Source organism: Gymnoscopelus braueri (assembly GCF_963280865.1).
Source record: "Gymnoscopelus braueri genome assembly, chromosome: 8".
Taxonomy (NCBI): Eukaryota; Metazoa; Chordata; class Actinopteri; order Myctophiformes; family Myctophidae; genus Gymnoscopelus; species Gymnoscopelus braueri.
In genome coordinates this window covers 14199196-14226927 of record NC_137609.1, presented here as the reverse complement: position 1 = coordinate 14226927, position 27732 = coordinate 14199196, and the positions used below count along the sequence as shown (strand labels likewise).

The following is a 27732-nucleotide window of genomic DNA, read 5'->3' as shown; positions in this document are numbered from 1 at the left end:
CTCTGATTCAGGTGAAATATTAGGTGGTAGAGTTTGAATAGACAAAAGGTCAGCAGTTATGTTGGACATTTTAGCCCTTTCAGGAGTAACGTGTATACTGTACATGTTACTCTATACTGTATACAGTAGCACATCATTTACTGTAATATGTTACTCCCAAACACCTCCAGACAGGAGGCATGGCTATTGTATTGTTAAATATGATAAAAGTGTTATTTATGTATGTAAAACTTGCATACAGTAGCCTGCAGTTACTAATCCCAAGCGTGAGACATTATGTTATGGCTCATTGTCATGTGACTCAAATATATGAACACTTCCAATGCCATGAATGGAAATTTAACGGATAATTTGGGAAATAAATGAAGAAAATTGTATATGCAGTGCACTGTAAATACGGTCATCTATAATATGTCTGTATGATATGTCTTCGTTTGTCTGTAATGAATGTACGAATGTAGTCGATCAATCACTGTTCACGTCACCACATTAGGGCATACACACAAGCAGCCAGTCTGTATAGTGTGGTTTTGTCACTGATAGCAAAAGATAGCAAAAGCATATTTTGCTATCCACCCAGGTTCAGGTTACCACCCTGAACCTGGGTGGTAACCTGGTGCACTCTGTCGCAAAAAATTTAAGGCATGGCACTGACCTTCACGATGTGCCAAGCTCCACACACCACTGCACCCACCACTTAATGCCAGCTGTGACAATACCGCTGCTGTGTGTCAAACTAGAGCCCTGTAGCTTGTTTTAAAACAAAAAAAAGTTAATATACTTTATTGAGTCAAGACTAGAAAGACAATTTATACCATACATCATTAATACATTTCCTGTTGTTAAGACCTTTTGACACAACCTTTTATTCTAACCCTAACCCCAAGTCATGTTTAATTAACAGACTTGGGAAGTCGTCAGTTCTTTCTTCCAGCTTTGAAAATGTAGATTGAAAGGGTTGTTTGTAAAGGGAACATCTATTCCCTATTTATTTCATAAATCCTCTATAGTGCTCTTCATCAAAACATTATTTATTGATACCCCCACCATGTCCGATTGTTTGAACTCATATTGACGATTTACACGGCCTGTCAAAGTACCCGACATGGAATATTATATTACTGCATGAAAAGAGAGAGAGAGAGAGAACAAGGCTTATTTTACAAGACTTTTACATGGGCATAAAATGCCTCTCATTTTCTCTTTACCCTGTCTAAGGATGAGTGAGCGACGGAGGGAGGGGATCAGCAGGTTAGTCAGTGAGCGGGTGCAGCTGAAAGTCTTATAAGGCCAGGGAAAGTGTTCTTCTGTAGGTTTGCATTAACACTTTACTGTGTTATGTAATTCACCACGGGATGACTCATCTGATACGCTGGTCATGGGAAATAACCCATTCCAAAGGAAGTCATGAGAGGAAAGTAACTGATCCTGAGGGAATGCCCATGATTGATGATGATGAAGAACCTTCCTCTTAACCCATTAATTTTTTGAGCTAAAAAGCATTATTTTACACTTTGGCTAATCAAAAATAGCAGATATACAAGCTCATATTTGAAAAATCAAGAAAATGTGTGGAAATTAATATATTTATATTCTTTTCAAGCGAACATTTTTAACTCAAATCTTTGCTTCTGGGGGTCCCTTGAACAAAATATTTTGAGATGGGGATCATTTTGGGGGTCCTTGACATGAAAAGGTTTGAGAACCACTGAAATAGAAACATACGTTTTTCAGAAAACTGTTAGGCTTTAGAAGACGTAAGTAAGAATCGGCCTCAGGTCTTGATGGGTTAAAACTGAGCACATTTTCTAAACTTTTCCCAAAAATTCATACATTTTCAAAAATAGTGAAAATTGATCTACAAGCTTGTCATGATGTGATGTGTTCAGAGTTTTTGCTAGTTGTTGTATGATGTGTGAAGTGTATATAGGGCTTTGTTCTGTATTTAAATGTACTCTCCTCTTCCAGAGAGGTAGATGGCTGTGAGCTATGGATTACTGAGGGTATCTAATTCCTATATTGTCACACTTTACACTTGTATTCATGTGGTCCTCCTGGCAGGATCAATGCGCAAATGTTGCACATGGTACAGTAAATGCCACGCTTCTTGATTCAAAGACACGAATGGCCCAGAGCCATATATACTGTACATGCCATTATAAGGCTGCACATGGAAGGGTGAACTGGAATATCATTATATATGATGCTAGTTTTCAGTAATTGTTTTTGTCATATAAAATACACAATTGTATGTAATGAAAGAGTAATGCTGTGCATTACTGTGCAGTACATGGGCACACAAAGAATATGGAGTGTTTTTTGTGAAACTGAAAAAGAATCATATCTCTGCTATAGCAGAGATGGCACAATTTCAGAGGAAAGTGTGATGGGGGGGGGGTCTCATAAGAATCAGAGACTCACTGGACCAGTTGCAAATACATGTATGATTCTTCAACACGTGACACATGACACAATCGCCTCCAGAGAATAAAAACATGTCTCCACTGCTATTTGTTATTTTTGGTGGTGGTGATAAATACAGTGAATCTATCTATCTATCTATCTATCTATCTATCTATCTATCTATCTATCTATCTATCTATCTATCTATCTATCTATCTATCTATCTATCTATCTATCTATCTGTCTGTCTGTCTGTCTGTCTGTCTGTCTGTCTGTCTGTCTGTCTGTCTGTCTGTCTGTCTGTCTGTCTCGCTCGCTCTATCTCCCTCTCTCTCTCTCTCTCTCTCTCTCTCTCTCTCTCTCTCTATCAGAGCTTGTGAGTGGAGCGCGAGCGGAGCGACACGATTTTGACGTGAGCGCGGAGCTGGTTTATAAAAAGGTTGGAGGCGCGCTACTCAGAACGAGGACCGCCTGCCGCTCCAAGCCGCCCGGCGGGGGCCGCGCACCGAATGTTTGAGCATGCCCGGTCAGACGGACTCAGAGACATACAGACATCCAGCAGTGCACAGCGCACCGAGATTTCATTAGATTTCTACTTTCTTTGTCTTTTCTTTTTTTTTTACTGTTGAGCGACTGTTGAGCAACTGTTGAGCATGGAGCGAGAGGTGCGCAAATCAACGTGAGCGACGGAGCGACGGGGAGCGGAGCGCGGGGGAGTCAACGTGAGCGAATAGCGAGCGTGAAACCAGCCCCCTGGAGCGCCGAGCGGCATTTCCACCCGCTCCGCTCCACTCACGTGCTCTGATAGATATATATATAGATATATATATATATATAATCGCAATTAGCTTGATGCACATCAAATGAGTAGTCACACCTAGCTCAGAGTTTTACTCAGCTGTCACCCACCCTATTATCATTTCACCGCGCATGATTAATAAACACATTAAGGCAAAGAATATTGATATATTGAGGAGGAAGGGTTCATCCTTCCTATCTCGTACCCACCATTCCTGATTCATGCAGCATTCCCTCACCAAAGCCTTTGGTTGAACCCCAAAGGACTGCTTTAATGCACACTCTTTGATCTCATCTCAGCTCAACCCTCTAACAGAGAGTAGTAAGTGAGTTGCAGAGATTTGAGTTGTGGTGAGACACAGACGGAAGGGAGGGGAGAGAGAGAGAGATAAAGAGAGAGAGACACTTTGTTTTAAGAGCAGGCTTTTGTGATGAAAATCCTTGATATCACTATGTAAGTCAAAGGGCGAACTGTCAAAATCAAGGCAGTTTGTCTGACATAGGGGGGCGGAGCTTAGTGAACGTTCTACTGTTAATGCATGCAACTGCTGAGCATAGCATTCAGGTTAGGCTAATGTCGGAAAGGCAGGTTGTCGTCATTGGCGGACGAGTGTGATCCGGTCGAGAGTCAGATTGCCGTGTCCAGTGATTTGCGTGCACACACATACAATGCACACATTGTTTCCGTATCCGCTTTAGACACAGACTGGACAAGGGGTAAAAAAAAGAAGAAAATAAAACAACTCGAGGTTCCACCTACATCACACCGCCAAGGGTACCCGTTGTACCCGTCTGTGCCCCTTTTGTGCCCATATATGGAGATCTCTGTATCTATCTGCACCTGTGTCCCTTTTATGCTCATGTATGGAGATTTCTGTATCTGTCAGTCCATGTCCCTTTTATGCCCATATATGGAGAACTCTGATGTTATCAGTATATTCCCATATATCGACAATTCTGGACAACCGCATATCCGAACGACTCGACCATGGGCACCACACTCCATCGGGTCCTTGCCGATGGACATATATGTGTATGACCATAATATAGGCATAGTGGTTGGATCTGGATCTGTGGCTCTGGACAACCGGATCTCCATATATGTATATATATTGGGCTTGTTTATGGTCATGTTTGAGTCATGACGTGGCCGTGGTCCTCCCAATGTTAGACAATTTTAAAGCAGCGCTCTGTAACTTCTTTTAATGAATAAAATGTAATTTTGTCCAATGAGTATGTTAATAGCCTACAATATAATTGGGGTGGTTGTATTTTGTCTCCCTGCTCTTCTATTGAGACATTTGGATCGTGTCAAAGGTCACGTCTCACCTAGACACAGGATCTGACACGAATTTTGACCTGGTCAAGATTCAATTTGTCCCCTGAGCAAGCAGGCAGGCTCTATTAGCTCAATGGTAAAGATGTCAGCACTTGCGCAGGAAACAGGGTTCAAATCCGGGGTAGAAGAGGAAAGTTACATAGTGCTGCTTTAATATAGGACAGTCAAAACAGCACATATGCATGAGTTGCCTGCTCTAAATGAGATGTTTAATCTCTGTCTTCATGTGTTTTGCTGCTACCCTTAACAGAGCTGCCTCGTAAAAGAGATCTTGTTGTAGATAAAGGTCAAATAAAAATAGATAAATGTGTCAATCTAATGTATACACTCACACGATTCATGTCAACTGCACATGGGAAGAGAGCCAAAACAACATTGAATGCTGAATGCCACAATTATTCTATGGTATACGGCGCGTTCTCGTGTTCATCTCTCTTGTCTGGACGTGAGCAATGTAAAACAGGCACTTGTACAAAGCTGTTTACATGTAAATTCGATGTCTCTGTTGTTTTTTTTATACTGAATGCTAGGAAGAATAGTGCTTGTGCAGCAGGGGATATGCTGCACTTTGAAATTAGACATCTGAGACATTACTCTCTTGATTTTTACACAAAATTCTAACTTTTTATCTAAAACATGGGGCTTTGTTTGGATTTCCTTTAAGTTATATACGGTAGGTTAAATATTATGCTAGAATCGTTTATGTCGTTTCTTGCCTCATACATGTTAAAATAGGTGTCTATATTCTGATAGTACTCATTGCTATAGAGTGTTTGTTCAGTAACGGGAGTCTTCACGTCTCTCCAGCTCTTTATTAAACAGAAAAAGCATTTTCAGGTCGGGATACCAATTTTATTCAATCAGGATGGAGAACTCAGACAGGACACAGATTAAACTAGAAAATGTGCTCCTCGGAGCACAAGTCTCCGCCAGCGGACCCGTGCTATTTTAATCAAATGAAATCACCTACCCTATCTTTAACCATAGTTCTCTAGGAATGTTCTAATTTCATAATATCATCATCATAATGCAAAAGGCGTTGGTTAAAATATTTTCTCTGTGTGATGTCTTTTTCTCTTTCTGTTTTTAAACCACCACGGCCATAAGGGTACTTTGATGGATTTGCCAATTCTTCAAACTTGTCGTCTAGATAGAATGCGCGTGGTTTTTGGTGTTCTGCAGGGGCGACTGAATATGTAGTGTCTTTCAGATTTACTGATGGCGTTCTCATCCTTAGAAGCGGTCAGTTGACACACCTATTTATAGAATTGTATTTCGTCATGCTTCCCTCATGCATCCCTCTAGCCAATCAAAGGCATTGGTGTCAACATATTAACACGTATTAAGACTTCGGCCTTGTTGTGGGATCAATTCAACTCTAGCCCTCTTCTGTGTTACTGTTGTAGATGAGTATGCTTTCTTAGCTTTGGCCTTCTGCACCTTTGCTTGACCAATGTTAGGTGTTCTCAGAGGGACACACACACGCACGGACGGGTGATTTGGACTAGAAGATACTGTTCCAATCAAGACTGATTGATCCTGTCTTACCTCGCTTCAAAAACGTAAACGGCTTTTTGAAGTGACACACCTATTTATAGGATTGTATTTCGTCATGCGTCCCTCTAGCCAATCAGAGACATTGATGTCAACATATTGACACGTATTAAGAGTTCGGCTTTGTTGTGGGATCATTTCAACTCTAGTCCTCTTCTGTGTTACAATTGTAGATGAGTATGCTTTCTTAGCTTTGGCCTTCTGCGCCTTTGCTTGACCAATGTTAGGTGTTCTCAGAGGGAAACACACACGCACAGACGGGTGACTTGGACTTACTGAAGGTACTGTTCCAATCAAGTCTGATTGATCCTGTTTTACCTCACTTCAAAAAGTAGGGGCTTTTTGAAGTGACACACCTATTTATAGAATTTTATTTCGTCACGCGTCCCTCTAGCCAATCAGAGGCATTGGTGTCAACAAATTGACACGTGTCACGTGGAGCTTGCCCAATGTTAGCTTGGCTAACAATGTTTGCTCACACAAAGCGAAAACATATTCTCCACCTTCGGCGGAGACAACAAGTGAAATTGGAAGTGATGACACAGAAATGAGCAGACAAGATTGGAACTGGAACACTATAACAATGAAGCTGATAAATGAGTACTCTCTCCTGATTGAGAGTACCCATGGAATTTATTGAATGCATGTGAAAATAAAAAACAACTTAATACTTCCTAAGGTTAACATGAGCATCAAATCAATATTTTAAATGTGTTTTTGCACATGCATTCCATAAATTCCATGGGGCATTGATGATGTCATGGACAAATGACATCATCAACTTGCGACGGGCATTCATAAAAGAGTAAAAGATTAACCGTTTCTAAAATAAATAAACTATTTAATGTGTTTAAAAATATATATTTTAGTTTTAGAGGGCAATTATAATGTATTTCAGGGATTCTCCTGTTACTCTATATGATTACTACAGATGTGACGGCCAGAGTCACAATTGACTCTAATTAATGGGCCAATTGACCAATTTCCAATGATTGACACCTGGCAATCTCCCTGCTCAGTACTGAAATTGCCACAGATGTGTGATTGAGTGAGTGATTTTCAGTTTGTATGCTGGCAGCAGCACCCAAGGACAGTTGTCCAGCATTCTTCATCCAGTCTATTTTGTTTTACCTGAAGTGGCTCGAGTTGGAGCAAAGTTATTCACTTCAATTTTACTAAAGGCATTTCACTAAACTGCATAAGCAGGCCTGCAGATTTCAACCTCACCTCCACTGCGCTTGAATCCAGGGAGGAGAATTGAACTGAGGAGGGGAATTGTTTAGAGAAGAGGAGTCCATTACTGTAGGATTCTTTCTGTGTCTGGAGTGGCCATATGTGGGAATTCAACACCAAGGTAACAACAGAACAATATACATTACAATTGAGGATGGAAAAGCTTCACTGACAGCAAGAGGAATAATTCAAACACTTGACTGACAGCAAGAGGACTTTATAATTATCAACAGCAAGAGGATTTTTGTTTTGTTTTGAACCGAACTGAACTGTGTGTTTGGACCACATTATTTTGTGTGTGAACAGGGACTATTGAGTTGCTTATTTTAGGTGTGTTTACTTGCATTAATAACCCCCATTTGTAACTCCAGGTCTTGAGTTGAAAAATACATTTGATTGCATTTATTTTGTTTTGGGGTTGATGATTTTTGTTATTTCCTTAATGCAATTTGTTGTAACCCATCCCTGGTTTACCAATACACGGCTGTTCCAAAACAATGTAAGGGTTCTTTATTTTTTATTGAGTCCTTTGTTCGCTTTCCTTGACACCACCTGGCTACACAACCAGAGCCTTCTATTAGAGAGTTGCGCCAATGAGGGGTCAGAAACAGCGTCGGTCACGTGGTTCATGTAGCTGGAAATAGTGACAAGGAGCCGTCGACTTCAATGCATTCCATGAACTTCCGGTTTAGGGATTTGTCACTATTCGCCAATGTATGTGTACGTAGAAGACCTGGCCCGAAGAAGTGAACGGAGTTGGCGTAACTCTCTAATAGATGGCACTGACTGTACACAACTAAAGGAGAGACTAACTGCTCTCTAGTAGGTACACGCCTACCTGGCACCCCAAAGCAGCTATTGAGGAAACCGTTACACAGATCATAGAGCTTTAACCTTTTAACAAAAAACGTTTTGTTTCTCCAAAAAAAATCACTTACTCTACCTTTTAAATTGAGAAATAAAATATAAGCGCAAAAGAGCGACAGACACATTTTGCAGACCCCTTGCTGTCCAGTAAGGAAGCCCCAATAGAGGTTCTATTCTCTGAATAGAGTTGTAAATCCCCCAAGGCTGCTACACGCATCAGCCATGAAACCGTGTTACTGTATGAAGCTGAAATAGAAGCAGTCACACTGTTACAGTACATAATTGCATAAGCATCACATGAACGGCTAAAGAGAGCTTGCATAAGACTTTTGATGCTTTCCATGGCATTAGGCTATACCACGATTGCAAATTATAAAACTGAATGTCATGTTGATATTGTATATTATATGTAGTTAGTGATTTTGCGTGCTTTTTGTTTCATTTCATTATTTAACATTATATAAGTGGTTGATTAGTAGGTTATTACCCGGCATTTATTACCATATATTAAACAAAGCTTTTGTCAAGCACACCATGTCCTCTCCATTGAGATAATTATGCAGGTGTAAGTCCATTATATCAGATTTTATTTATTTATTTCTAACCCTTTCAGAGGTAGAATTTAACATAACATTCTGAAACAATTGAGTTACTGTAAAACTGTCACACATTATTACATAATTAGGTAATTAGGCACACATGCACACACACACAACCCAATTATGGCTAGATTAATTAGTAAAGCTTTCTCAGCGAGAATACAGTTCCTGCTTATAAACATTTGATTGGCCATGCTTTGCGTGAAGTAGAGTAGAGTAGATGTTCAGGCCGCGATGCGGCAACTGAAAAAGAGGACACGTTTTAATAATGTTTTTTAGGACAGCTGTCTCGATAAAAAGATTAAAAAAGAAAAGACAGAAAACATTTTAAAAAGACAATACAGGAGCACCCCAGATGACAAGTACAATACATTACAATAACACTTTGTGTTTAAAGTTTTGTTTTGCAGGTCAACTGCACTAGCCTTTTTCCTCTGCAAAATGTGTTACTTGTGTCAAAGCCTATTGTGCTTCAAGCCTTGTTCGTGTGCTTTATTTTATTTATTTTTAAATATTTATCTGGCACCATCAAGAGCAGACTGCCATGTCCCCAGTCCATTTTGAGTTGGCATTTTATGAAACAAGCATATTATGCTGTCATCCTGAATGTTTAAAATGATTAATGTATCTATAGTTGTGGGTGTCTGTGTGAGAGAGAGAGAAAGAGAGAGCAAGTGAATTGAATTGATTTTGTAACCTTACTTACAACTGAGTGGGTAACAGGTTATACAACTTTAGCATAGACTTATTTTGAATTGGAGGAAAATGCTTCAGTACCAGTTTCTGTCCCTGCGGTCTATCTAAAGTATGTCCTCAGTCCAACTTATGTCAGTATTTTGTGAAATAACTTTGTAGCGTATCATTGAAAATGCATAAACAGCTGTCATCTCAGGTTTGTGTGTGAGAGAGAGAGGGGGGAGAGACAGACAGAAAGAGAGCAACAGAGGAAGTGAGAGCATAACAATGTTACCATTGAGACGGTCGGAGCAGGAGTGGGAAGAGGCCGTCTGGTAATCAGAACGTTGGCTCACCCACTCTACGTGTCAAGGTTCCCGAGCTCATTTGAGCTAAATGTCCCCTTTAAGTTAATTTTGTAACTTAGTATGCTGTACTTGGGTTATACAACTTTAGCATGACCTGTTGGGGTTATACATCTTTACCCATTAAAACCGGGAACGCATTTGTGTAACCACTAAAGCCATTACTTTATACTTTGGCTATTCAAAAATAGCAGATCTACAAGCTCATAGCGCGGCACCGAGTGCCGCGCTTTGAGCTTGTAGATCTGCTATTTTCGAAAAATCGTGAAAATGTGTGCATATCTTTGAATATATTTATATATATACATTTTTAACTAAAATCTTTGCTTCTCGGGGTCCCTGGAACAAAATATTTTCAGATGGTGCTCGTCGGCCAAATACATATAATTTTGGAGGTTTGAGAACCACTGATATAGTAACATACGTTTTTCAGAAAACTGTTAGGATTTAGAAGACATTTTGTAGAATCGGAACCTCAAGTCTTAATGGGTTAAGCATGCTCTGACTGGGTTATACAACTTAATATGCTCTGACTATGTTATACAACTTAATATGCCCTGACTGGGTTATACGACTTTAGAATGCTCTTCTTGCTTGGAAAAACAGCCTTTGCGGTGCTCTGTGAAGGAAAAGGCTTCTGTAGGCCACCATGGTGTTGCCTTGACTGTGATATCTCTCCATCATGCTGTATCTGCTGTACTTATTTCCTTGCCCTGTAATCTGTTTTTAACTGCTGTACTGTCTTATCTTATCTCTGGAGCAAGCGACTTCACTATATAGCCTATCACTGCGTGGCCGAGGGCAATTTCCTTTTTTGCAATGACAGATTTGTCTGGAACCAGGCTACGACTTTACTGCATCTCTCCTACAAACAGACGAGAAGAATGTTGATCGGCTATTTATCTATTTATTCGTCATCGTCCATGTTTCAACCAATCCAATAATGCATTGAGCCAGACTGAAAAGCTACCCTACCTCGGTCACTGCATCAAGGGGTGCATGTATCATTAAAATAATAATTAAAATAATTTACAATCCTTAGGCCCAGGGGTCACCAACGTGTCCGTACACGGACAGACCTGTCCACGTCCGGGACAATTTTTGGATTTTGAGAAAGAAATTATGAAAGATATATACATTTATTTCATTATAATGTAAATAGAAATACATCTTCTATAAATATTCACAATCTAATATTTCCTGAAAGTGTATGAATTAATTTGGTAAAGTGGTGGGATGACCGCACCAGCATCAAAGCACCTGTCAAAGGCAACTCAAAGCCCCATGCCCTATGTGCTCACTGGAGGAAGTGGAGAGAATGAAGTCCATCTTACGTAATCTCGAGTGAAAGTGGAGATATTTGACTAAATGCACGCTTTCTGTCAAATGGATATGAAACTAGAGGACAATTAGCTGACCCCAAGTTAATTATTGGATGAGTACAAGCAAGCATTACAACTTTGAATGTAGTCACGATGAGTCCCCTCCGCAGGAGGGCATGGACATGTTCTATGGCTGATGTAGGTTTGCTTTACATAAATGTAGCCTACTGCCGCTGGCTATTGTGCACATAGTAATTTAGTAATATGTATTATTAAGAGAGAGAGAGAGAGAGAGAGAGAGAGAGAGAGAGAGAGAGAGAGAGAGAGAGAGAGAGAGAGAGAGAGGGGATAGGTGGGCATGATTAGAACAGGCTGAAACATTCTACAAATTGCTACAAAACCTGTAACATTCTACAAATTGCTACAAAACCTGTATATCCAGTTTTGGGGCATAAACAAGAAGCTGAAGAATAAAATTAAATCTGATTGTGATGTACTGTGCATGTTCACACCATGTGTATACTTTAAACATTACTTAAAGGGATATTTCACTTTCAAAAAAACTTTTGGTCATTTTATCGTCTACTCAGGCTTTTGTGAGCCCCCCAGACCGTTTTTAAGTTGCTTGATTCAGTATTTAGATATTTGATATTCATTTTATCAGACACGCCCCCTTCCTATACAAACCCATTATAACTTCAAACTCCATTTTTAACATGTTAGATTCATCAAAAACACCCGTCCTTGGTTCTGGTGACTCACCCTGCCCTCCTAATACGCGAGGGGGCCGTGTTTTTTCGATAACATTTTTCATTTATTTGTAATATTTCTTTTGGAAAATGAAAAAAAAAAAATACAATAAAAAAATCAAATAAAATAAATGAAAAAAGTAATCGAAAAAACACGGTCCCCTCACGTATTAGGAGGGCAGGGTGAGTCAGCAGAACCAAGGACGGGTGTTTTTGATGAATCTAACAGGTTAAAAATTGAGTTTGAAGTTATAATGGGTTTGTATAGGAAGGGGGCGTGTCTGATAACATTATTATCAAATATCTAAATACTAAATCAAGCAACTTAAAAGCGGTCTGGGGGGCTCACAAAAGCCTGAGTAGACGATAAAATGACCAAAAGTTTTTTTGAAAGTGAAATAACCCTTTAAGTACATTTAATTTTTTAACATTTTGGACAAAATAGCCAATTTTACATTGAGGTGCCCAGATGTCCCTAGTGCTCACCTATCCTGTATCCGTCAGTGTTTTACTGTGTTTGCATCATTAGCTGTGCATTATTATTTACCCCCATTCTGTGCCTATGGTTTCTGGTAATATTGACCACTTATTTTGTATGTCCGTGGCAAAACATTTTAGAAAATGTCCACCACAAGCTGGCATGGTGGTGACCCCACATTCACGTTGGACATTCTTAAACATGTATTACATTTTCATACTATTAAATCCTATCATTTTGCAAAAGCAGCACTTTTTGATTTATTGCACAACGTTAGGGTTAAGTTAGTCCATTGCATTGTGCACTTTAGCTACACAAATTTAATGTAATCCTTTGCACTATTACTTTGGATGACTATTTTGGGATATTTTGTTTTACCTTTCCTGGGCCAAGTAAGAACTGATTAATCAATTATATTTTAAACAACCAAAACGAGGTAGGTGGAATGAACGCTTAACATACTTCCTGAGTGTCCAGTACCAACCACTGTTGTACAAAGTGGTGCTTTAGAGTACATTTTACTTTCTATGAAATACATTGACTAAATAAACAACATATTGTTATATTACAGAGGGATTGGTCGTGACACAGTGCTTAGTAACATTGTGGACCCGTGGTTTTATCAGCAGGCCTGTTAGGTGCGGGTCAAATAGGCAACGAACATACACAACGTATATACTTGTGTGTGTATTGTGTATTATACTTTAAATTATGTCGTAAACTTCTCCAGGTCTATTCCAATCAGGAGAGAGAGTTGCAATAGTTGACCATTTATTTCTTTAACTGCTTCCTTACAGTACGCAATAAGTAAGTGGTCCTCGATCTTTTCTGGATCAGGACCCACTTTGAAAATCTCAAAAGTGTTTGCAGCCCACCCATCTGACCACTTAACACGGCAGCCATACAGCTGCCATGTTAAGTGGCCAGATGCCTTTTCAGAGCACTTTTATTTTAATGATCATACAATCGATTGTGTTCCGGCTTGAATCAATATAACTAACATAGTATACTTCGGTACATTGGTATCACAATTAAAACTTTTTTTTTTTTAAACGTACTGTTTTGCCAATTATTTGGTTGCCCACTTGCAATGCCCTCCAGTGGGCCCCTCCCCGCAGGTTGAGAATCACTGCAGTAGGTTATGTACCGAATGTTTTTGTGCCTCTCACCGTTTCAATATGTCTCACCTTGGGCTATTACTCAAGCCCCCTGCTCCAACATAAATAAGCCAGGTTAGTGTAAGTTTCACTCACTAGAAATGTATTTATTTATTATTATAGTAGAAAATTGGAACAGTCACAATACTGACTAAGCTTATAACACAGGTTAATACAATGCAGTGAGACATGTTTGTGATACAGCAGTTGGGTGGGCTTTCTTCCAATCTATCAGACATGGGAAACAATATGAAAGAAGGATTACATGGACCTTCAGCACCCCCTGGGGACATGATGTGACACCAAGAAGTCGGCAGATAGAAGTTTTCAGTGGTTCCCAAACCACTTTGTTTTGGGATTTTGTGTCTTGGGATTTTGTGACAACCACACATTACTGCAATAGATACTGCGCAACTATACCAAAACCAAAACGTGTATATATATATATATATATATATATATATATATATATATATATATATATATATATATATATGTGTGTGTGTGTGTGTGTGTGTGTGTGTGTGTGTGTGTGTGTGTGTGTGTGTGTGTGTGTGTGTGTGTGTGTGTGTGTATATATATATACACACACATACAAAACAATATATACTTTTTTTATTTACCATATCAGTACTTTGTGTGCACTCATTAACTAATACAGAAGCCAATTCTATACCTCCCAAAATATGTGTTAACATTTTCTTTTTATTTTCTTTTTAAAAAAACATTTTCTAAAATATCGGGGAAAAATTTAGATCTAAAGATTCACAACACATCACAAGTCGTTGCGTTGTGAGGGTTGTAGGTCAACTGTTTTCTCTATGAATATATGTGTGCCTTGAGATAGGGACGTTCCAAGAAGGGCATTCAAGGGTATAGCATTTAAAAGCATTGCTGAAAAGACTCCAAAGTAGTCCTCTGTGAAAACAGATTATCTGCATTATGCATAATATTGTTGCATTTAACAGAAGAGAGAAAATGAGTCATTGCTAATTTCAAAACACGGAGCCTCTTAATCATGTTTGTGACTTTTACTCTAAATGGAATTGGCTTGGTAATTTTTCTCTAAATGGATTTGGCTTGGTAATCTCTCTTTAGCTGACAACACCCTTTCAAAGCAAACAAGCCCAAACTTCATACTGTCCTCACTGAGCTCATCATGAAAATATATTTAAAAGCAAATGAGGAGAATTAAATTTGAATTAAACAATTCAGCTTATTGTTTGTTTATAATAGTAATCAGGGTCTGAGGGAGGAGTATAAGCAGAATAAAGAGGAGCTACTGTATACACAGCACTGGAACAACAGGAGCCGACCCGAAAGCTCAGGGAGGTTGAAGAGGCTCATGTTACCCAAAGGGAGAACCAGAACTGTAAGCTCAGCAATGACATCTCCAGCTGAAACCTTTCTGTCTGCCAAGATCCCGGGGAGTAAATGCAGAGGAACGTATGGAAACTTGGTCCTTACACATTTCCAAAAAGCTCCTGGGAAATAATTCTGCAACCAAGCAGGAGAATGACATGATATCTCCAGGCTTCCATGACCTACCCATACTTGAGGGACTGTGGGGGGGGGGGGGGGTGGAGTGACATGTGAGGTTCTAAAGTATGTGCCAATTGATGAGGAAGCGCTGAACTTTATCCATCAAGCATACATGCCTGGCTGAGCTACCCGAGCTGTGGCATACAATGATCGTTGTTCAGGACAGGCACCAAAGTCAGGTGACCTCATCAAGACGGACAACTACCGAGGCATCAGCTTAAGCTCACTAGTCGCCAAGGCAGCTAACCGGATGATCCTCAGTGGTTCTCAACCAGTGGTCTGGGGACCACCAGAGGTCCTTGAGGGGGTTCCAGGTGGTCCCCAGCTAAGTGATGATGAGTTGGACCCTTATAGATCTTTAACTCTTGAGAGTGTAAAATGAAACGGTTCAGGGCCGGATACAGAAATTATTAACTGGGGGGGCATTAATAAATGCTGGGGGGGGCGGCTTCCTCGGCGAATTTTTTTTTTGGGGGGCCTAAAACCATTTGGGGGGTTTTCGGGGGCCCCAAACCCCCCAAATGCGTAGGAAAATATGCATAGGAAAATATGCATTTTGGCACAGTTAGACCTATATAGACCTAGGTATTACTGCTTCCTATTGTTCTTTTGGGCTTGTTTTCCTAGGCTTCTTTCTCTCGCAATATCTGGCAACAATGCCCATGGAAAATCAGGGCAGAGGATTATTTGAATTGTGCAATGATACATGATGGAATATGATTAAGGATTATTTTGATTATGGTAAGCTCACATTTCATATCATGACATAAATGTAACTTTTTTTTTTTTTTAAAGATTTTTTTTGGGGGGGCAGTCAGGGCATTTGGGGGGGCACTGCCCCCCCTTGCCCATGCCTAGATCCGGCCCTGAAACGGTTTCATTTTACGCTCTCAAGAGTTTCTTTTTCCTTTATTTATTCAGGGAAGCCCATTGAGAGCAAGCTCTCTTTTTCAAGGGCACCCTGATAAGAGATCTGCATTACTTAATTAAAGAATTGTTATTTTGATCAACATTTGCCTGTTATTATCTCTCCTATGCCAACATCAATACAGCTCGGAATTGTGGACAAAATCTTATCCAACGATAACAAAATAGTCAGAGCACTTGGGTCTGATAGGCTAAATCGCATCAAACGGTGGTCCGCGGCTCAAATGTCCAATAAATAATGCACCTTGATATGAAAAGGGTTGAAAACCACTGTCTTAGACCATTTGCTGAGAAACTCACAGAATGGCTTTGGCGCTGAGGGCAAACAGTGGGGCAGATAGTGGCTCTGAGGAGGATTCTGAAAGGTGTCGGAGAGCGGAACCTATCAGCGGAGATCACCTTCAAAAAAGCTTTTGATACCATACGTCGGGGGAAATTAGTGACCATTCTCCGGAGCTATGGTGATCCTGAGAAGACAAGAAGGCAGATGATAGTGGCAAACTGTAGTCGGATTTGAGTCAACAAGGCTGGCTGCGTGGCTGGGCACTGTGTCAGGCACCTGGAATTGATGGCGAGCAAACTGACAATGTGGGAGCCAATCCAAGGCACAGCTGTAGGATTGGAAGGGGCGCAGCACCTTTCTGGACACATAAGAGTGACATACTGTACTGTAAGAGCCAGCAACACTGCAGAGATCCAGAGTAGGAGTTAGTGGAGGGCAGTGATTCAGATGAGTCCACACCCTCACATCGCATCACATAGGAATCGTATTAGCCAGTGTGAGTGGCCACAGTTTGAGTTGTATGTGCAACAGTATGAATATGTAGCTACAGAGAGCAAATGTTGCATTTGGGTCTATTTTCTCAGAGTTAAATTAAACCCTGAGGAATTTATGTTGAAAATCCACAAGATCAATCTGTGTATCAGATACGGTCCATCTAGTTCAACTGAAAATTGTTCTGTTGCGTTTAATAGCGCAATTGCGAGCACGTTCTGTTAATTTGAGCCAACTTTCCCAAATTACCTTCACAAAGGGTATGTGAGGCTCTGCTGTAATCTAATTTAGTCAGAGATGTTTACCTTGGATCCTTACCCTGGAACATGATTAACCCAATTGAGCTTAAAATTGTAACTGTGAATAATTATAAAATGTGATCATCATAAACATGATCACAGGTGTGTGTGTGTGTGTGTGTGTGTGTGTGTGTGTGTGTGTGTGTGTGTGTGTGTGTGTGTGTGTGTGTGTGTGTGTGTGTGTGTGTGTGTGTGTGTGTGTGTGTGTGTGTGTGTGTGTGTGTGTGTGTGCGTCGTGACTGTTTGGTTGACAACCTGCGGCACACATGTACTTTGATCTTAATGTTTGGTTGTATTTCCTCTATCCATCTGCCTGTCTTTGCACGTCTCAGCTTGTAAAGCACTTTGAGATATATTCTGTTTATGAAAGATACTTTATACCTGTCCTCCCAATGAAATGATTGATGTAAAACATCAGCATGCTTTGTTCCCCTTTAAACAATAAAAATGTAGTTAGTAGTCCTAGTACAGCATCTTGAAAGTGACAGATAAAGCCTGATTTATACCTGTAAGATGGTGCCCCGCATGAAAAATAGCCGATCTGCAAGCTCACAACGTGCCACATGTATCAACAGCAGACCAAAAAGGCAGGCATCTCATTGCTAATGCAGCAGACATGCATTAATCCATTAAGACCGGAAGACCGGGAATTGTGTCATTTTACGATTTCTTTGGTTATTCAAAAATAACAGATATACAAGCTCATAGTGAGTGTATCACGAGTGCCCCGCTATGAGCTTGCAGATCTGCTATTTTTTAGTTAAATCCTAACAGTATGTGCTCCAACTTTTTTCCATGTCAAGGACTCCCAAAATGATATTTATCTGGCCGCGGACCCCGATCTCAAAATATGTTGTTCCAGGGACCCCCAGAAGCACATATTGGCGTTAAAAATGTTCGCTTTAAAACATAAAATATATATTCAAAGATTTGCACAAATTTTCATTTTTTTTCAAAAGAATTGCAGATCAACAAGCTTGTAGCGCTATGAGCTTGTATATCTGCTATTTTTTAATAGCCAAAGAAATCTAAAATGACACAGAATGCTTTCCCCAGTGGATTAACAGCACTGTTTGGTCCAGTGACACACACAAACCCACACAAACACAGCTACTGGCTCTATCATTGAAATTAATCTTGCTTTGCACTTTTAGCTACATAGACATGTTTTGGCCTCTTTAACATTCTCTCTGTGAAATCCAGCTATCATAAAGTTGTCCTTTTTGACAATCTTTGGTGCTCTTTGTAAGCACTACTCACATGTCCGGCGTAGGCGTACGTTGCACTTAATTCATGAGGCTTCTAGTACTTTATGCAACAGAGAAATAAGTTGTGATGTTCTTCATTAACCCATTCAATTAGGGAAAGCATCTGTGTCGTTTTCGATTTTAGCTATATACTGTATAGCAACATACGTTTTAGACAGCATTTTTAGAATCGGCCTCAGGTCTAAATAAAATTTGTATTTTTCATGATTTTTACATCATGGCTGGGGGACAGTGTTGATTTTGACAGCAAATTTGGGTTTAGTTTTAGTCATAGTTTTTTGCATGAAGGCATCGAATGGATTTTCACTTAGCTGCATACCGAAAATAGCCGATCTACAAGCTCACAAGTCACAATGCCTCGCAGCACGACACGTTGTGAGCTTGTACATCAACTATTTTCTATCAACTATAGTTCTACTCTGGATCTCTTCTCCACTAGTCCCTCCCAAAGATTTTAGTCTAGTTTTTATTTGTTGAAGAAATTGTCAGTATATTTAGTCATAGCTTTAGTCATCATAGCTCAGTTTTTATTTAGTTTTCGTAAGTGAAAAAAGGTAGTCAACCGACATTTGTCGTCATAGTTTTAGTCGACGAAATCAGCACTGCTGGGGGAGGTACAGTACATGTATTTATCAAGCCACCTTATGCTACAGAAACAGGAGATAGGCTCCTTTCTCTGTGAGCCACTTGGCTCGGGAACATTGTTCCTGAGGCTACTTACTTATTTATATAAGGATAATTCCTTTTAACAGGACGTTCATGAAAGTCATGAAAGTCCTTGCGGGCTTGTTTCTTCAAATGAAATGAGCTGGCCTCGCCGGCAAGGTCGGGGTAGACTCACCTTCCCTTTTACTCCTAAATGAAAAATGTATTGAAGTTCACATTTGCACGATGGTGTGAACTTTCCCAATTATTTCTTTAGATATTGGATAAGGAATCTCTTAGCACATCATGTCCAGTTTTGGACATCTGTAAAGTATTCACCTGCTGAATTAATTGGATTTAAAATGATTTCAACTCTCCCTGATCGTCTCTGAGTATAACCTTGGAGAACTAGCATTTATTTAACGTGTGCATGGAATAATTTAGTGTGTGTGTGTATGTGTGTGTGGGTGTGTGTGTGTGTGTGTGTCTGCGTGTGGGTGGTTAACAGTTGTCCATTTTAGTACTATAGGATGCCAACACACATGCACTCTCTCACGCACGCACGCACGCGCACACATTCACACACACACATACACACACACACACACACACACACACACACACACACACACACACACACACACACACACACACACACACACACACACACACACACACACACACACACACACACACACACACTCAACTCAAGTGCAGTTTTGAGTTTTTAATGAGCGTTACTCTATCCAAGGCACAAAGACATTTTGACCTCATCATTCTGGAGGAGACCTGTAATGAGAAAGTCCCTAATAAGGATTTTAAAATTGATATAGCAATTTGCCACCCCATGTATTTATGTGCTCCTTGCACATAAAGTACTGTATCATCCAATTTATATGCAAATACAAGACAAGTATACCTATGGAGCTGAGTGGTGTCAGATTGACAGGCCTTTTTGTTCTTATTGTGTGTTAAGTCCAATGATCACAATCACAGGACATTTAACTAAAGTCTAATTCATAGGCTTTAGTTAACTGCTGGTTAATAGCTGGTTCCTGCTGTCCGGCAGGAAAATGTTCATTTTTCAGGAAATGAAAAAAAGTGGTTAGGAGGTTTTGTTCATCATTGATAAGAACAGCTGAATGGACCTCCAAGCTCACAATGAGGTTGGAGGTGAAAAGGGGGTGGAGCCTGGAGTCAGCAAAACCAGCTAACTCCAGCAGAAAGTTTGAGGATCCAATGGAGTTAGCTGGTTTTGTCAGAAGCGCTTTTTAATGCTTTTCATTGGTTCAATATTTGTTTTACCAACACACACCCTGATTTATGGAAAAAAATGCAAAAGCATCATAATGGAGTTAGCTGGTTTCTGCCATACAGCAACGATATACTCTATGCAGATTGATAGATGCAGGATTGAGTTTTGTTAGATGGTCCTCAAACTGGGGTCTGGGGACCCCCAGGGGTCCTTGAGGGGTTCCAGGGTCCCCAGTAAAATGGGTTAATATAGTATAATATATATACTGTATGTAATTATGCATTATGTTTTTGTTAGACAGTAAGTAATTAAGATTGGACTTTTGATACAAATACACTATCACAAATCTACGTCTTTTGCCATTTATTCTTAAATATGTATTAAAGTGTAAATCTTTCCACATTTTACCCAATGTTTTTAACTTTTTTGGTTCAGAAATATCCCATCTACAAGCTCACAACACATCATGGCATGTTGGCGTGTGATCTTGTTTGTCTCACAACGAAGTATATAGGGCTTAAAGGGATACTTCACTTTCACATAAAATAAACATTAAAAAAAAATATTTAAAAAAAATTAAAGAAGTTATGGCAAAATAAAGGCCCCCTCACACATTAGTAGGACACTCTAATGCGTGAGGGGGCCGTGATTTTTCCATTACTTTCTTCATTTATTTTTTATATATTTTTTAAATGTTTATTTTATGTGAAAGTGAAGTATCCCTTTAAGTGGTTAATGCGCTGTCTGTGTTTCAAGTCCACGCTTGCAATGTCATCCCGTCTTTCTGCCCTCACTTTCCTGTCTCTTCACACACAGTCCTGCCTAATGGAAAGCATGCCTTCTCCCTCTCTTCCTCACAGGTAACGTCTTCGTGGTGAGCTTGGCGTTTGCGGACCTTGTGGCAGCGTTCTACCCATACCCTCTGGTTCTCTATGCTGTCTTTCATGATGGATGGTCACTGGGGAACACACAATGCATGGTGAGATGCCCTCCATCATTCTAACTATTGTCTGCTGTGTGGATGTGCTTATTGCACGCACGCACGCACGCACGCACACACACACACACACACACACACACACCACACACCACATACACACACATACACACACATACACACACATACACACACATACACACACATACACACACATACACACACATACATACACACACACACACACACACACACACACACACACACACACACACACACACATTTGCCAATGTGAGTGGTTGCAGTAGGAAAATGCTCTCTTCACAGCCCATCTTGTGTGCTGTGTATGGCCTCATTTTGGGGCAGGCAAACCTGTGTCAGGCACAACACCAGATAAAGCAAAAGGACACATTCCAGAGGGATATTTATTTGCAAATGAGCAGTTTTGGTGTCAGTGAAGAAAACAATTTGTGTGTGCTGTCCACTGCCCAGTGCCCGCATGCGTGGACAAAGGTCAACTGGCATATAATGAGGCACGCACTCAGATAGACAACATACAATTCCGCTTTATATTTGTTCTGCTTGTCTGTTTCATTTTGATTCTGTACAAATCCCTGGAAAATATATTTTAGTAGAACTTAATACAGTCTCACCCACACAATTGTTAAATGCCTGTATCCAACAAAACTGTTGTGCGTCATCATGACCCACAGAGAATACTGAAGGCATAACTATATAAAAGTCATAAAAGACTCACTGATAGCTCATTAGGACATTAGGCTTTTCTTCCATTGCAATGTGGAATTACCCCAATTTAGTTATTGTGCCAATTCTCACTTTGTGTTTCAGCCTTACCGCCTTTAGTTGGTCATGTGGGAGGGTGTAGATGAGCATGTGTCTGGTATAGTACCTCGATTAGCTCTATTGTTACAGTAACTTCAAGTCCATAAAGAGCTGAATACTGACCTAATTATAACCATTCATTTGTTGAGTTGTAGGTTCCATATACCTATGCTGTTTTTGTTATTTGTGTTGTCTTTTAGACTGGATATTGTATGAATGTATTTATTATTGACAACAATTATTATTTTTTTTCTGTATGTCTTTGCTAACCTCTCAGTTTACACACAAACTTCAGGGGTGCCTGACTTTGATCTGGGGTGGGGGGCGCACTTTTTTTTTTTTGTTGCACTCGTGCATTAGATGCAAGTCCGGAGGAATCAAGCAGGCTGGACTGTCCGACTGACGGCCAGATTCCAATTCCTCACATTCCTCCTGCATGCTGTATTAGGGACAGATTGTTTTTTAAATAAAGGATGGTATGGCTCAGAACGGGGGGGGGGGGGCGGGGGGTCATCAAATATTTGTTTAGGCACTAGAGGGGGGGGCTGCAGTTTCTGCTGAGGAAACCATCCATTTACACTAGGGATGTTCCCAACAATTAATTTCCCCACAACATTTCTGAAATGTTTATACTATTGGAATCTTACACAGATGCTTCCAGATAATTAATTAGTCTACATCATGCCAGCTGTGCAAAAGGGGCCCTTCGTAGTCGATTGATGTGCTTTCACCTGGTGAGTGGAAGTAATTGTAGCAGCCAGAGACATTGTAAAATTAAGAATTAAACATTTGAAAACATAAACCAGACTGTATTCATCACCTCACGTGAATTAATGTATCCCCTAGCTGCCAGATTAATATTTAGATCTTAGTTGTGTGTGTGTGTGTGTGTGTGTGTGTGTGTGTGTGTGTGTGTGTGTGTGTGTGTGTGTGTGTGTGTGTGTGTGTGTGTGTGTGTGTGTGTGTGTGTGTGTGTGTGAGAGAGAGAGAGATCTGGCAACCCTGCGCCGTCCTGCCGGCTGGGAAGGAGGTAAAGGAGAGAGACAGAGAGAGCGAGAGAGAAAACAACTCACACCCGACTCAGTGTTTTTGACAGCTTGATTGTAAACGAGTAGTAGTTAATATGAAAAATAGAACATAGTTGCTCCAAATTTATCGTTTGGGGTTTTTGTAACCCCAAGAGGGCACATATGGAACCAAATGGAAGTGCAAGTGAAATAGGGCACTAAATTCGCCTATAATAAACGTCTGAAAAGATCAGCATTCTTTTTATTTCCTCCTCCTACTGTTGGTGTGAATATAAAAAATATGGTTTATAAATATGCATTTTCCTCCAGTCACATAAAAATTAAAATAAACAAAATCACACCAGGACCACCCCATCTGGTAACTAAAAAAACGTACAGTCCCTTAGATGCTGCTGTATTTCTCATATATGCTGTCTGACATGCATTGTAGCCCACACCATGCACATTAAACAGCACGATTGCATAAATAAAGATCAATCCATTTAATTTGTTGCTTCAGGAGCTTTGATCAGCGTTCATATATAAATGCACTTCAGTATCTCTGCAGTTTAATCAGTTCAACACACGCATGCAGGCACGTTATGTTTACGTTTTAGGATACGAGCACACAGATCAAAGTTTTGTCGGCTCTAAAACATCCCTTTGAAGTTCGCCACACGGCACAGCTTCTTCTTTTTGACCCCATGTCCCAGACAGCGTAGTCATGGTTTCCATAGCCAGAAGAGACGGTCCATCCAATAACAGAACAGATTGGCGATCAACACTTCCGGCGGTGACTGCTGTGAGTGTAGAATGAATGGAACAGAGGGGGCCTGGGGTGTAGAAAACGTGGCTTTGGAGGGTAGCAGGGTACAAGCTCTCAAACATGTCACACTACAACGCGTTGTGGGATTGTAGATCAGCTATTTTGATTAACTAAATTAATTAATAAAAAAATCATAAAAGTCATAAAAGAGTGTGTGTGTGTGTGTGGGGGGGGGGGGTTGGGCGCAGTACCCACCTCGCCCTATGGGCTAGGCGCCTATGACTTACACTGAAAGGACCAGAATGGAAATTGTATTTTGTATTGTATTTGATCCTTTTGACAGATATGTACAAATATATGTTTATATGCATTTTTGTCAATCAATCAATCAATCCTCCAATGCACAGGAAGTCGCGAGCTATTTTCTTTTCACCAGTGAGGAGTTTCACCGGGCAGAGGAACACGTAATCTGTCCCAGTTCCTCTCCCTGCTGAACAGATGCCCTGACCAACCTTTAGGAGACACTAGTGCAGCGACCCAAACACACATTACCCCAACATGTGCCATCAGTTTACACACATGTACTGTATATGTTCATGTATATACATTTTGTGAATTCAAACTTGAATCTATCAAAAGACGATGTTGCCCTCCTCCCCGCCTGGCTTCCCACCCTCGGCTAGAACGCAGCCAATTGTGTTTGTTGGAGCACCCAGCCAAGCCAGAGGCACCACAGAGGATTCAAACCCGTAGTCTCCTACTACTGATTTTAAAAGTAATGAAAAGTGGTAATTTGACTGGTTACGATTGAATCCACCTGCAGCACACCCTATATATTCAGCCTAATTCAACCCATCTTGCGACTGCGCCACAGACACTCCATCCTTCTCTGGTCCCGAATATACCAAAGTCTGTCTCCATGGCACACGTTGACTGCACTTCTACAAAACACACACACACACACACACACACTCACCATGTCCTATCTCTCTCCACAGATCAGCGGCTTCCTGATGGGGCTGAGCGTCATCGGCTCCATCTTCAACATCACAGGGATCGCCGTGAACCGCTACTGCTACATCTGCCACTCCTTCTCCTACAGCCGCCTGTACAGCTACCGCAACACCCTGCTGTTCGTCGCCCTCATCTGGCTCCTCACGGTAGTGGCCATCCTCCCCAATTACTTTGTGGGCTCCCTGCAGTACGACCCTCGCGTCTACTCCTGCACGTTCTCCCAGACCGTCAGCAGCTCCTACACGGTGGCCGTGGTGGTCGTTCACTTCCTGGTGCCCATTGGCGTGGTGACCTTTTGCTACCTGCGTATCTGGGTGCTAGTGATTCAGGTGGGCCTGATACTGTATGTTTTTCCACCCCACAGTGTAATTGAGTGGCACCTTATGCATTGAGATTTTCAATTGTCAATAGAACGATAGGATTCAGGTAAATACTTACAAAATGGTGAAGTTGCACTTTAAACAGTGCTTCAGTTATCTAACTTGACTTTTAAGGGGGGGGAAAGAAATCCTAACAAAACACTGTAGTGGGCGTGCTTATTAAGTTGTTTTGTGGTCAATTAACTGTCACAGTTCTGTATGTGGGTGGGTGGCTGCATATACTGTACAACACAAGTGTACGTGAGAACATTTTGAAACGATTTTGTTTTAGGCCTCCCACGCAGAGGGTCAAGACCTCTGTCCAAAAGTGATCGATCATTTACCTCTGCATCCAAATTATTTGGAACAAATTATTAGTTTTCTATCTAAAAGATACAACATATAATAATAATAATAATAATAATAATAATAATAATAATAATAACAACAACAACAACAACAACAACAACAACAACAACAACAACAACAACAACAACAACAACAACAACAACAACAACAACAATGATATACATATGAACAGCTCATCTAGTTAGTTGGTTGGGTTGTACATTAATTACTGTAACAATGCAATGCAAAATTGTGCCAGTTCAAACATTTGCAGCTGCATTCTGGACAAGTGGTTTTGCTAATGACACAGAGTAAAGAATTGAAATAATTGCAATAATTGGCAGGATCTAATCAAGGCATGTATGACGGTTTCCAGATGTTTTGAAGAGAGTTGATTTAATCTTCAAGATTTTCCTAAATTGAAAATAGCACGATTGTGGAACTGTTTTTCACATGTTTATCCAAGCTAAGGTTGCTATGGACTCAGTAAATTGGAAATCTGGGTGTTTAACCACTTCCAGCCTGTCGTCCCTATTTGGGTATGTCATTACCGTAGGTTAAAAAATCACACCCAGTGTGAAGTGGGCGGTGTGGTCATCACAGTGGTCATCACAGTGATGGAAGCTCACTTTTTTTTTTAATGGTTTTTGCCAGACCCAAGGGGTCGGGCTTACATAAGGCTTTGTACCTGTTTCGTCCATACATGGGCATGGTCACTTTGTCCTCCGGCCCCAGCCAAAAAAAAGTCTGTCACTTTGTCCTCCGGCCCCAGCCTCCAGTGGTGGAAAATAGCAGATCTACAAGCTCACAATGCCTTGCGCTTGTAGATCTGCTATTTTCACATGGTTACATGGTATGATTTATAATAATATGAAATCTACAAAGTAACTAATAATTTTTCAAATAATTGTAGTGGAGTAAAAAGTACAATATTTGCCTCTGAGATATAGTGGAGTTACTGGAGTAGAAGTAAAAGTATTAGAAATTGGAAATACTCGAGAGTCAAGTGCAAATACCTCAAAATTGCACTTAAATACAGTTCTTGAGTACATGTACTTAAAGACATATGCCAAAATCCATTTTAAAAAAAATGCTTTTCACTGTTCTCAGGTCAAATATTGATATGCGATTAAAATGCGATTAATTGCGATTAATTAATTACAAAGCCTCTAATTAATAGAGATTAATTTCTTTAATCGAGTCCCAGCCCTAATATTATTTTCAAAAAAGTTAAAAAAAATAATAGAATCCTATATTTGGCTTAGGGGTCGACAGGGCAGTGTTCTGGCGGACATCTGACGTCACACTCATTTCACTACGTTGTCACGCTCATGTCACCATGACACAGCCATAACCATAATGAGTTCCCAATGCAGCTACACCGACAGACACACAGAGAGAGACAGACTGAGAGAGACAGAGAGAGAGAGAGCATGTAACTGTGAGTAATGTACACCTTCTGGAATCATTTAAAGTCTAATCTCCATTTTCTCTATTTTCATATTGTCCAGGTACGCCGCAAAGTGAAAATTGATGAAAGTCCCCACCTCAAGCCCAGTGACTTAAGGAACTTCATCACTATGTTTGTGGTGTTTGTGCTCTTTGCCATCTGCTGGGCTCCCCTGAACCTGATTGGCTTGGCAGTCGCCATAGACCCGATTCGTGTGGGGCCGCGCATTCCCGAGTGGCTGTTTGTGGTCAGCTACTTCATGGCGTACTTCAACAGCTGTCTAAATGCCATCATCTATGGGCTGCTCAACAGGAACTTCAGGAATGAGTACAAACGCATCATCACCTCCGTCTGGGCCTCTCGGCTGTTGATGACGGAGACGTCGCGAGGCGCCACGGACTGCAAGAGTGTGAGGAGCAAGCAGTCACCTCCTCCACCACTCAACAACAACGAGTCTCTCAGAGATCAAATGAACGCTGAGTAAAGCCTAATTCATCCTTTACAAAAAGAACTGATCCGTTCTTTTATCTTTAAGTGACGTGCGTATGAATTAAGCTTATAAAGTGTCTTTCTAGACTTTCCAATGCTTCAAAGCGCGTTACAATGTATTCCACTTTCACTCATTCCACACACACACACCGATGGACGAGGAAACCATGCAAGGCACCAACCTGCTCATCGGGAGCACTTAGGGATTAAAGTGCCTTGCACAAGGACACTTCAACACGCAGCCAAGGAGGAGCCTGGTATTTAATCGG

The 27732-nt window shown here is 40.6% G+C and overlaps 1 protein-coding gene across 1 annotated transcript in view; it reads left to right on the top strand.

Annotated features, from left to right (window-relative positions):
• Positions 1-27458, top strand: part of mtnr1bb (melatonin receptor 1Bb) — a gene marked incomplete at its 3' end in the record, with an annotated part of 45028 nt that extends 17570 nt beyond the window's left edge. The window contains exons 2-4 of the mRNA XM_080435526.1: positions 21111-21229; positions 24802-25146; positions 27036-27458. Of these exons, the coding sequence (XP_080291652.1) occupies positions 21111-21229; positions 24802-25146; positions 27036-27458 (887 nt within the window). The remainder of the gene's footprint in view (positions 1-21110; positions 21230-24801; positions 25147-27035) is intronic.
• Between the last annotated feature and the right edge of the window lie 274 nt (positions 27459-27732).